We start from the raw sequence: 11,889 nt of genomic DNA on the forward strand, positions 1-11,889 counted from the left end.
CCAGTACTCTTGCCTGGAAAATCCCATGGACGGAGGAGCCTGGTAGGCTGCAGTCCATGGGGTCACTAAGAGTTGGACACGACTGAGTGACTTCACTTTCACTTTTCACTTTCATGCATTGGAGAAGGAAATGGCAACCCACTCCAGTGTTCCTGCCTGGAGAATCCCAGGGATGGGGGAGCCTTGTGGGCTGCCATCTATGGGGTCGCACAGAGTCAGACACAACTGAAGCGACTTAGCAGCTTAGCAGCAGCAAACACCATACACTTTTAAAATTTGTCTCTCCACTTAAGAAAATCAAGCAAAACCAAGCTTCTTGGAACCTTTATCTCCCATCATGGAATGAAACACATCCTTGGTTTTCTTCTGGACCTTGCCACCTGGTTTTAATTAGCCATATTTTTTGGACCTACCTAATTTTTTTTGTTGTTGTTTTTACTTATGTCTCACTGCAGTGTTAGTGATTATTCCCTGGATCTCTATTGCTTCTTCATGCCTTAATACTTTAAAAATCTGAATAGCAGATATTTGTTCACTGCCTGTCAGAAACTCACGTTAGCTTTTCCATCATATACCCTACCTTTTTCAGTCCAGGACAATAACATTGCCCTGAAATTTGGAGCTTCCTGCTGATGGTATTGTCTTGTAAGTGGCTTGTCAGTTTACTAGAGGATATGTTACCTTAGCAACGATAAATAGGTTCCAGTGATACCATTGCATGGTCCAGAATGGCATCATAGAACTCCATCACAAATAACTACTCTGTTAGAGTTTATCTTATACATTCCCAAAGCGCTTGAATGCTTTAGGGCTCATCATGGATAAACTCTTGGAATGTTTGATTTGTTTTGCATGAGGTCACCTGGTAAGAGCTTCTTAGCTTATCTCAGTTGCTCACAAGAGTACAGGTAAAACTGCTGAATGTTCTTCAGAACTTCCTTTGTGTAACTGTGTAGTGCTTTAACAGTATTTCCTGTAACAAGGCTTTGAAAACTCCTAAGTGAACAACCACCAGATATACAATATTGTATTAAAGCTATGAGTTTAGGACCCAAGGAATACTTGGTGTTTAGTGACATTTTCTAGCAAATCACTTACTTTTTAAAAAATTATTTATCATGCAACAAATATTATGATACTGTAGACAGCCCTTGAGAAATCTTGCCTGTGAGATAATTATTATATTTAATAAGTCATCATAATGGAGTCATCATTATGAAGAAGTATTAAGGATGCTCTCAGATTTTTCAGACTTTCAGATTTGGTTACATGACCCATATAAGCTAAATGGAACCAAGTTTGTGAAGCTGACCACTTCTCACATTCTCATATACCTTATTGTCCAGACACTATGTTTTGTTTTATTTTTCTTAAAAGAAATCCTAACACATATCAGGAATTATGTCAAGTTTTTTTTAATACTTCCCATGTTTATTAAATAATTGCAATTGCATCTGATATAACAATATCATTTGTGTGACTTATAAGAGGAGCAGTATGACCACAGACAAACATATCTTTTAAATTTTTTTTAGGTTAAGAGTTACTATCAGGTCCGTTATTTCAACATGCCCTTTAGTATCTGATCATCCCAAAGGATGATGAAACATGAGTTCATTAAAGAAACCGTGCACCACAAATGCATACTGTGCTATAAAACATCCTTGTTTATTGTATTGTTTTTCCACTCAAAGCTTTTGCATCTTCCTCACTGTTGTACATGATGTAAAAACAAAAGGTTTTTGGCTTAGACTTTGTATTATATATTGTGTTTTTACAGGAGGGAGCCCCAAGCACCTGAGCCTGGGCACTCCCTCGCCCAGACAGTCCCATCCCAAGGCATAAGCTCAGGGGGCTCTGACAGCCCCCAGACAGGGAGTCTGGATCACAGGTCAGTCTCCACCTGCCCCTTCATTCTGGGCTGCCACTTAATCTCCCTCCAAGTCCCTTCCTTGGCTGAGAGCAGAGTCATTTGATCTCTGACTGACCCCCAACGTCTGCTCAGAGGTGCTCCTGGTCCAGCCAGCACTGGCTAATTTTCCTCTGCCTTTCCATTCTGGAGAACACAAAGGGCTCTCCTATCCTGTTGAATGCTTTTTTTTTTTTTTTTTGCATGTTGCGCTACAAGCCAAGTCAAGCCACATAGGCAGATGCATCGCAATGTGATGAAATCTCATCACTGTAGCCAGCATGACCTAGAGATTATTAGGAGGCCCACTGTGAAGACACTTTCATAGGCACATCCCCAGAGGGAATCTCGATTGAGAGCTCTCTTCAGTGACCTAGCGTGAAGTGATCACAGCTTTCTGAGATGCTCCCTGACACAGAGAGAAAGGCCTGACATGTGCAAGTCAGGCCACATGGCTGTTTGTTTCTTGGAACAGTCATGGCTGTTCCTTGGAGCTTCTAAGATTGACAGTGAAAGGAACACACGTCTCCTCCTTGAAGTGGCCGACTGCCCGTGGGTGACTGAGTTTGCTGTGCGGCTATGTTTCACCCAGTAACAGCTGCATGGGCTTTTTCTACAGTTTCCCCAGGCCAAAGCATTCACTAGCCTTTATGTGTGGCTGCACTTGCTTTTTGACTTTTTTCTTTTTGTTCAGAGTCTTAGTGGAAATCTTTATGCAAGTTTTAATTGGCTATCTCTGTCAAAAGCACAAGTTGGCAATGATTGTGGCTAAAGGCAAAAAGAAGTGTGAGTTGTGCCCAAGTCGGACGCTATCTTAGCAAAAATGGTCTTGTAAGCATGAAAAGCAAGCAAGCCCTTCCCTCAGGAGGGAACTGACGATGTTATTTTGTAGTGTACATTGGTTATAACTAAAAAGGAAAGGGAAACTTGAGGGAAAGCACTTTGGAAATATAATCTAATATTGTTTGTATAACTGTGGAAATGTATCTTGATTTAAATGTATCTACCGAAAAAACCCCCCAAAACTAAATATGGAGGCAAGAAGCAAACTTTAACCACAAAAAAAGCAGTGTATTTTATAATTTCCCCTGGTTTGTTTTGAAATAACTTTAAACATTTTACTGAGTTTAAATCTTCATTGTCTATGGTATCTCTGGAAGTTACCTTTTAAATGAGAAATCTCAGTGTAAAATTTCCAGATTCTTCTGTGACTGAATTTGTTGAATCTTTATGTATTTGACAAGGACATATTCTAAGAGGGTGTGTTTTTGCTTGGCTTCCAGGGTTAAAAATCAAAAGAAACTCTGGAAAAAAAATATAAAACCTCTTGTACTCATAATTTTAACATCTTCCTTTGTGCAGTAATTCTGATGGAGACTTTGTCAGATCCATCAGGAAAATGTTAGCTAAGGTCATTATTATCCTCTGGCAATCACTCACCCAGTGATCAGACACTCAGAAGGCAACTTCTGAGGCATTTCCTACTGGAAACATGAATGTGAAGTGCACAAAGGGGAGGAAGGATGGAATGGCAGCTGCACCTAAGTTAAAACCCACCTCAAGATCATGGAGGCCTGCTGGGTCCATACTGTGTGTTGGGGCTCCAGGATCAGAGGAGTGGGCCCCTTTCTGCTCATTATAGAGCCAGCTGGATCACCTTTCTCCTAAACTCCAGCTTGGGGTCTGCTCTCAGGAATGAGACAGAAGCCATGTAAAATCTTTCCTTTCATATTGGAAAAAGAGCTTGGCTTCTTTTAATTGTTCTTGGGATGTTATATTCTGAAACACCAGGTTGGAATTGCAGCCATCTGAATATTTTCAAAAAGGCCCATTATCATTTGAAAGCCAAGGAGACAAATGAGTGGTGGCCTGGAAAAAGCCTTTGGAGGTGGGTGAAGGGGGCTGTGACATTATTCTGAAAGAGAGTTTCTGATTCACTTTGGGAAACCACTGGAAAGGCTTTCCCTGAAAAGTTGAATATATGCTAGAATGCCTTGAGCCTTCTTGTAGCTGAGTTAATTGTCATGTTGTTGTACAGACTGCCTCATAATCACCCAGCATCCATCCTGGTTTATTTGCCATAGTCACTTGCATTTAGAGGGTGAAGAACATCCTTGCTAAGCTTGTGCTGTGTATTTTCAGATTTTCTATCTTGTTCTGCTTTCTTTGTTCCTTCCATTGCTTTCTGCAGGTATTTAAACCCATGGTTCAAAAGAGACTATAATGTAGCTAAGTGGGTAGAAGATGTGAATAAAAACACTGAAGGACCATACTTTAGGTATTTTATAAATTAATTTTATATCCTTTTCAAACTCTCCCAGCACATACAAATACTGTTGTGTGACTGGTTTTCTATCTTGTATCTCCCAATACAAGTTCCCATAGGTGGAAAAGGTTCTTGTTTATTTGCTGCCTTTTGACCTCTGTTTTTGGCTTCATGAGCAAGTCTAGTTCTTTTCTGAATGTTTCAAATGAACATATTTGAAAGGGTTGCCATTTAGTGCATGTCCCTATCACCATCTTCAGCTTTTTAGTAGCTTTCTCTTCATGTTATGCTATGTAGTGTTCTATGGGCATGAAGCATACTTTCCACTAATAAAGCAGCACTATTAACCTGAACAATTTAATTTCTAGAACCTAGCAGTTTCATGATGCATTTTTCCTACTTACTGCCTTAAGAGTGCATAGTACATACAAAAACTCAAGGAAAAACATGAAAAGTAATGAAATGAAATGTAGTAGCATTTTACTTTTAGTAAAAACAATTATTTGATGGAACTTGAAAATTATTGAGATACTATTGACCACAAGAGAGAGTATGGAATGTGATGAGGCTTTGTTTGTTCAGTACAGCCATTTGCTATCAGAGAAGAGCTGTGCTGAGAAGGGTGTTAAGGATTCTCAAAAAAGCCTCTAAGGAATTTTTTATTCCAGTAAGAATGTTGTTGTCTAACCCTTCAGGTGGAACCAGGAAAAAGGTCAGAAACATGATCTTGATTCACAAAAAAGCAGACAGAGTATTCCTCTATATTGGAAACTAGCAAATTTACTCAATTCACTGCAGCTCAGTTAACATTAGAGGTCAGCGAGAATTTCCAAGAGCTCCTAATGGCATTTTTCCTCTCTTTACAATATCAAACTGATTTCCTGGATGTAAACATATGCTTCAAATCTGACAACTTTGTGGACAACTAATGTAAAGAAGCAATATAGACTCAATTACTACCGCTTCGGAGCATAACTTCAACAGTTAGCTTTCAGATTCCTTATTGCCATGACTTGGATCAGCATTGATCAGATATCAAAATACGTATGTGTTTTCAACTCTCAGCACCCATACAAGGTGGACTTTCTCTTCCAGTGTACCATTTAGTTTAGACATGTATAGTTTGAGAAAATGATTAGACCAAGCTGCATTTTAATTTGATCCATACATTTGCATATAACTCAAGGAAAGCATAACCCTGCTTGCTCACAAAAATATCTCCTGCTTTTATACCCCATCTTCCCCCTTCTTCCCTGCCCCTCTGCTAATACCACTTTCTCACTGAACTTCATGCACATACACTCACATTCAAACATCCCACCTCACCTGTAGCTCCCAAGATGGCCAGCGTCAGCAAGACAGGTAAGATGATTTTGAATGTTATTTGGAATCTTGGCTCACCTGCGGTCCTACTTCTCCTTTCTATTTTCCTCAGGCTTGTGGGCAGATTATAACTTGTATCAGCCATGGAACCAAAACACAGCAACACAGTGACTTTGGTCCCATACGGGGTAGGGCTTCCATGACCTAAATGGACTTAGCATTTTGGTAACACTGATTTGTGAAATGGTACTCCGGAAGAGTTGATTCACCTCCCCTGGGTGAGCTGAGTAGTTTATGTGGCTCCCAGAGCAGAGTTCACATTTCTTAAAATCAGCACCCAGGTCTGCCCAGAAGCTGCATGAATAAATGCAATTTGGATGGGGGAATGCTTCAGCTTCCCCCGTTGCACGTGCAAAGCTGCAAGGGCAATGGTAGAGGGTTCCTTTATCTCCTCTCATGATGAGACGTTGGTCCCTACAGTGGATAGTCACAGGAAGAATGCCTTATTAAATACATATGTATGTTTAAAGGCTAGATAAAATTTAATGGAGGGTTATAAGTTAACTGTCATATGGGGGTTAATAAGCATTATGCCCGTAAGACCTGAAAGTCAACCCAGAATTTTTGTGGAAGTGGTAAATAATTGAGATGTTCCAGGGCTTAGAACATGTGATACTAACACAACAGAGTGAATTTCATCCACTGTCCGTCCACACCAAGCCTCACATAGGAGACCCAAAGGCTTATGCTTTGCCAACCCTATGCTTATTAAGCTCAGGTCTGCTTCGTCTGCCGCCAGGTCATTCATTCAGGATTACCTGCCAAAACCACCAATGAGGGCAAAGGTCACTTTATTAATCACCCATGTGGTGTGGGGTTTGTGGCATCAGTGGGGACTCTGACTACAGCACACTGGTCCAAAAGACAGTCTAGCATTGGAAAAAGAAAAATGGTATCTATATGACTCTGAAGAGCAAAGCCAATGCAGGGAGATTTTGAGTGATCAGACTGCTTTGCTTGGGCTCCCTTACCCAGTTCTTATATGACAGTATTTGTTCAAATTGTTGTCAGTATATATTCAGATCATCACAGAGGAGCAGGCGAGGTCACAGTGAGCGCATTATCTTTTCACAGCTAGATCCTGGAGCAGTCCGCTGGTGACAGTACTCTACCAGCTCTTGGAAGGTTTCCTTGGTGTTGTGTGCTATCCACTTGATTACTCACTTCATCCGTGGTTTGTTAGTTCTTTTCTGTGATCTTGTGGAAATGTAATAACTCTGGAAAGAAACTAATGATAATAACTGTCATGTATTGGGTGCCTGCATTGTTCCTTTATTTCTCACAACATCATGATATGTAGGTGTTCTTATTTCCTTTCTGTGTATGAAGGACACTGAGGCAGAAGAGTAACTCGAGGTAACACAGCTAGTAAGTGTCAGAACCCAAATTACGAGCCTGGCTCTGACTCAGACATCTGTTCCTTTTCCATCAGACTCCTATAACATTTGCATATGAACACAGCCAAGTGAATTAAGGGGTGGGCATGTGTCCCACGTATGTGTGACTGGTTTTTGCCTGTTCTGAGGGACAGAAGTGAACCAAGATTGGCCTTGTCTGTGGACAGAAGACAAACCCAGAAGGTCTGATGTAGCCCTCAAATACCCCACAATCCATCTGCACATGGACATACCTTCACTGTGTAATTCTCAATGGCACCCATTATGATTATGGGTTATTATGGCTTTAAAAAATGCAGTAATGATAATGGTTAGCATTTGTCCAGAGTTTACTTTGTAAGGTGAATGAGCTGGGTCGGTGCTTGGTTTTCGGTGGAAGCCAGATTGGAACCTCCAGGCAAGTAGCCAGGTTCAGAAAAGTGCCTGGAGACGGTTTTGAAGAAACATTTTTCTTAGATATTTGTGAAAATTTTGAAGTTTGTTTTCACTTTCCCTAAACGAACTTACCTTACCTTGTTCTCTCCTCTTATTCTGACCCCCGCTCTGGTGCTCTGCGTCCCTCAAGAAAGTCCCCTGATGCTGTCACACACCACTCAATGCTAGACCTGAAGCCCCTCGCGCCTGCTAAACTGTGCTGCTTGGTTTCTCTCCCTGTTAGGGTTCAAAGTGTCAGTTAAACTGGTGTGTTAACCTGAGAAGTGCTAAATGTGTAATTTCTTTGAGGTTCTGGAGGATACCTCTTTGTTTTTAACTCATTGTTGGCTTTGGCCAGGGAGATATTTTAAGGGGAAGCTGGACTTCCAGCATCCTCATTGGAATGGCCCTGTATATATACAAAGCTGGTCACTTGGAACCATGACCAAGTGAATGGCTGGCATGACTTTGAAGCTATAAGCCAATACCTCATGCTATGGACACACATGCACACAGCAACATGTTAAAAAGATGACTGGGTTTGTATGATCCCCTAAAGTAAATGAGATTTAGTTGTTTGTGTACCTGACTCTTCTGAACTTGGATGTTTTATCAGTAGTGATTAGGCTAAAAATCTGAACCCAGTTTAGTAGCCTTAATTTTAGAAGGATGTATTTAAAATTTAATACAAAAGTATATGCTCATTTTGAACATACTGAATTTATTTCCTAAAGATCACAGTCCTATTTGAAATGTTTTCCTAAAATTGAAAAAAAAAGCAAACATTAATTTCTGAATTAGAAAAAGATATAGTAGTACATTGCTTTAATAATACTTTAGAGGATTTGCAGTATTTATATATTCTTAGTTCCACCCATCTTCTCTTCAGTGGAGAGCTTTACTACAAGAGGCATCAAACAGTTGCAATATTCTGACAGTTCACATGAAGGACCATTTGGTCCTGGACATTTTCCAAAAATAGAGGAAACAGTAGGAATTACAGATTAAAAGTAAACTGAGTCATTCTTGATTCTTAAAATTGAATCAAATCTCAGGATTTGTAGGAAAAATTATTTCCAAACCTTAACTTGAATTCAGTGTCCATAAAATAGAAACTGACTTGAAAACTACAGCAAAACCAGAGCAAAGAATAATCTGTGGATAGGAATCAAAATTTAGAATCAGGGAGGAAAAGATATCTTTATTTGATGCAGGCAGTACAGTCAAGCGGAGAAGGCAATGGCACCCCACTCCAGTACTCTTGCCTGGAAAAGCCCATGGATGGAAGAGCCTGGTAGGCTGCAGTCCATGGGGTCTCTAAGAGTCAGACACGACTGAGCGACTTCACTTTCACTTTTCCCTTTCCTGCATTGGAGAAGGAAATGGCAACCCACTCCAGTGTTCTTGCCTGGAGAATCCCAGGGATGGGGGAGCCTGGTGGGCTGCCGTCTATGGGGTCGCGTAGAGTCGGACACGACTGAAGCGACTTAGCAGAAGCAGCAGCAGCAGAAGGCTACCCCACCACTGACACTCACAGGCTAAATCAATCACTCACAGCAGGTGAGATGCACCCTGCTGAAATGAGTCCCAGGTGCTCCAGCACGGAGGTGTAACCACTTCAGTGATGTGGGTCATTTCCACCTTGTACCAGGAATTGAGGAGTCATGGATGTGTAGTGGTAACGTTTGTGAAATGGGTAGCTACTGCTAAATGATCATGCCTATTTTTCATTGACACAGTATAAGTTGAGGTTCTTCATTTTCAGCTGTTTTTTTTTTTTTTTTTCACTTTAAAAACAAAATAGCAGATATGGGCTTTTCCAGTGTGCTTTGCTTAGTCATGGATATTACCACTGTACATGCTGAATAAAACAAGAGCAGTATAATACACCAAGAGCTCATGCACATTTTTCATAGGGAATATCTCCATGATGAGAACACATGTTCCAAATAAGAAGAGTTTTTGTTGTTGTGTTTCAAAATTCCAGTCATTAAAGTGTTGCCCCCTTTTCGACATGACAGTATACCCTACATGAGTTATCAAGATCTATGTCCATGGCTTAGAATCCTCCCCTATACAGCTATGATGATTGTAGGGACTAATCAGACCATTTTTTATGTTCTCATCAGACTCTTTGTTTGGCTGGAACTCTGCACTCCTTACCGCTTGCATGTTTACTAATCTGTTATTAAAACCCTCGTATCTGCCTTTGTTCTGTCACGACTAACACACTGGCCTCTGAATGCATGAGTTTTGTATAAACTGGTGTGTGACTTAGTAACTAATAAATGTATCAATTGCATCATATTTTAAGATCTTAAACATACAATTGGAATTACTGTTCTAAAAAATTTCTACATTGTCATAAAATAAGACAGACTATTAATACGTTGTACACTTAATTTACCATTATGAGCTCTTAGAATATTTTTAATCTCTCCTTCATTTTAACTTTTTAAAACTCTGTTAAAAAAAAAAAAAACCTCATTATTTGCTTTCTAGCTGAGAAGTATGATTCTGTGTGCTAAGATTTAAACAATCCATTGCAGTTATGAAATTAGGAAGATAAACACTAGCTGGCATTCCAGTGTTGTGAATGACAGAGTATGTCCCAGTAGTTAAATCTTTGCAGTAGTGGCCTATGAAAGTAGATATCAGAGGGTTCCTTCTGAGCCCACTTTTCAGAATTTGAAAAGATTTTAGGTAATTACATAATATGTATCTCATGTGTTCTCAACGTCTCAGGACTTTATCTCCTGCCAAGTCTCCTTCTTCGTCAACTGGGTCTATTGCTTCCAGCAGAAAATACCCTTATCCAATGCCTCCCCTTCCTGATGAGGAGAAGAAAGTGAACCGACAAAGTGCCAGGGTATGTGAGAGCTTCTTCCATCCATATATTAACATCCTCAGTCATCATTTATTTGTGAGTCAATATTTTAAAAGAGAGAGCCATTTTCCCTTTTGTTCGTAAGAACATGAAAAAAACTGAGTTTGAAAAAATAGATGATTCTTGGGGCTTTTGGGCCCAAATTTGTTTAATTACTGATGAATTTAGAAGTATTGGGCATGTATTAATCATTCACTTCTTTTTATTTATGTCTTTTGTTATTCATCAAAGTTAACATATTACAATCTGGAATAGATAAAACAGAGACTGTATTTTGTTTTATCAATTTTTTCATATACCTGGAAACTTCTAGAGGTTAAGTAAACCAACTTTATTTCCATGCACAGTTTGCTTACTCAGACTTCTCACTGGCAAATAACACCCAATAGGATTTAAGGACTAGCATGAGATGGCTGGATGGCATCACTGACTCGATGGACGTGAGTCTGAGTGAACTCCGGGAGTTGGTGATGGACAGGGAGGCCTGGCGTGCTGTGATTCATGGGGTCGCAAAGAGTCGGACACGACTGAGCGACTGAACTGAACCGAACTGAACCCATAACAGGAAATCAGATCAGTGTCTTGGGAATGGGCGTGGAATTTAGATGCAAGGAAAGGAGCCTTGAAAATCTGTAAGATTAAGAGTATAACAAAGAATATAGTGAAATTTAGCAAACTTTTATTTAAAAAAATTAAAAACATATTTGGAGTTTACTATTTTTATAAAAATATGATTCACCAGAAGTTTCATAGAAATACTAAGTCCTCTTAGTCTCACAACATTCCCAAGAACACTTCCATTGTGCAAAATATGAAATATAGTTGAGTTTAGAGAGGCAGACCAGCCCTCAGAGACTAATGTAAAAGAAATAACTGAAGAATAATTACCTTTATTGAAGTACAGGCCCTATTGTGGTTAGTTATGTTGTAACTTTGATCTTCTCAGAAATAATTTTGCAAAAAATTAAAATGAAGCTTTAAAAGCCTGGACAGATTTATCTGCTAGTGGGTCCCAGGTTCTTAGGCTTTTTGGTTTCGAAAGATATTTCAGAGCCTCTTAGATTCTGAACTTAAATTACAGGGTTCAAGGTAAACATGGATCATTTGAATTTTAACTTGATCAACTCAGAATCAGTAAGAAAACATAACTTGTTAAGAAGTGATTAGATTACTATAATCAAAAAGACTTTAAAAACTATCAGTGTTTTACTAACCATACAAAAAATTACCTACATATGTTAAGATGGGAAATGGTAAAAGATGGAAAGAAAAAAGATAACTCAGATTCTCATCATTCAACTTTCTGTCTCTAAAAAAAAAAAAAAAAAGAGTTGTAGGTAGGCATCCAGGTGTTGGTGACATAAGTATGTGGTAATGAAACCTTAGGTGATGTCATTCCTTCCCTCCTCAGGGAATTGTTGAAGTAGAACGCCCCACATTTTCTCCCTGATAAACTGTCTACATCGTTGTTTCTTCTGTCTAGCTGGGGACATTCACTCACCTGTTGTCATGCTAGGGTGTGGGTTTTTGGGGATGTTCCCATATGAGAGCCCATGGAAATGACATCCCCACTCACAAGAAATGGCTGGCCCGTGGCCTTATCTCTAGGCTGAATGGGGTGGCTGTGAAGACT

At 39.7% G+C, this 11,889-nt stretch overlaps 1 protein-coding gene across 9 annotated transcripts in view; it reads left to right on the forward strand.

The window, feature by feature from the left end:
- The window catches only part of ADAM22 (ADAM metallopeptidase domain 22), a 238,622-nt gene that overhangs the window by 218,022 nt on the left and 8,711 nt on the right, over positions 1 to 11,889 (forward strand). For 4 of the 9 annotated variants that reach the window (XM_059885609.1, XM_024990710.2, XM_059885610.1 and 1 more), the window contains one exon: positions 10,115 to 10,238. In XM_059885609.1, the coding sequence (XP_059741592.1) occupies positions 10,115 to 10,238 (124 nt within the window). Of the gene's footprint in view, positions 1 to 1,780; positions 1,892 to 4,100; positions 4,188 to 10,114; positions 10,239 to 11,889 lie in introns of all 9 variants that reach the window. The other 5 variants (XM_024990705.2, XM_024990707.2, XM_024990708.2 and 2 more) reach the window with 2 other exon arrangements.

This window comes from Bos taurus, chromosome 4, assembly GCF_002263795.3.
Source record: "Bos taurus isolate L1 Dominette 01449 registration number 42190680 breed Hereford chromosome 4, ARS-UCD2.0, whole genome shotgun sequence".
Classification (NCBI taxonomy): domain Eukaryota; kingdom Metazoa; phylum Chordata; class Mammalia; order Artiodactyla; family Bovidae; genus Bos; species Bos taurus.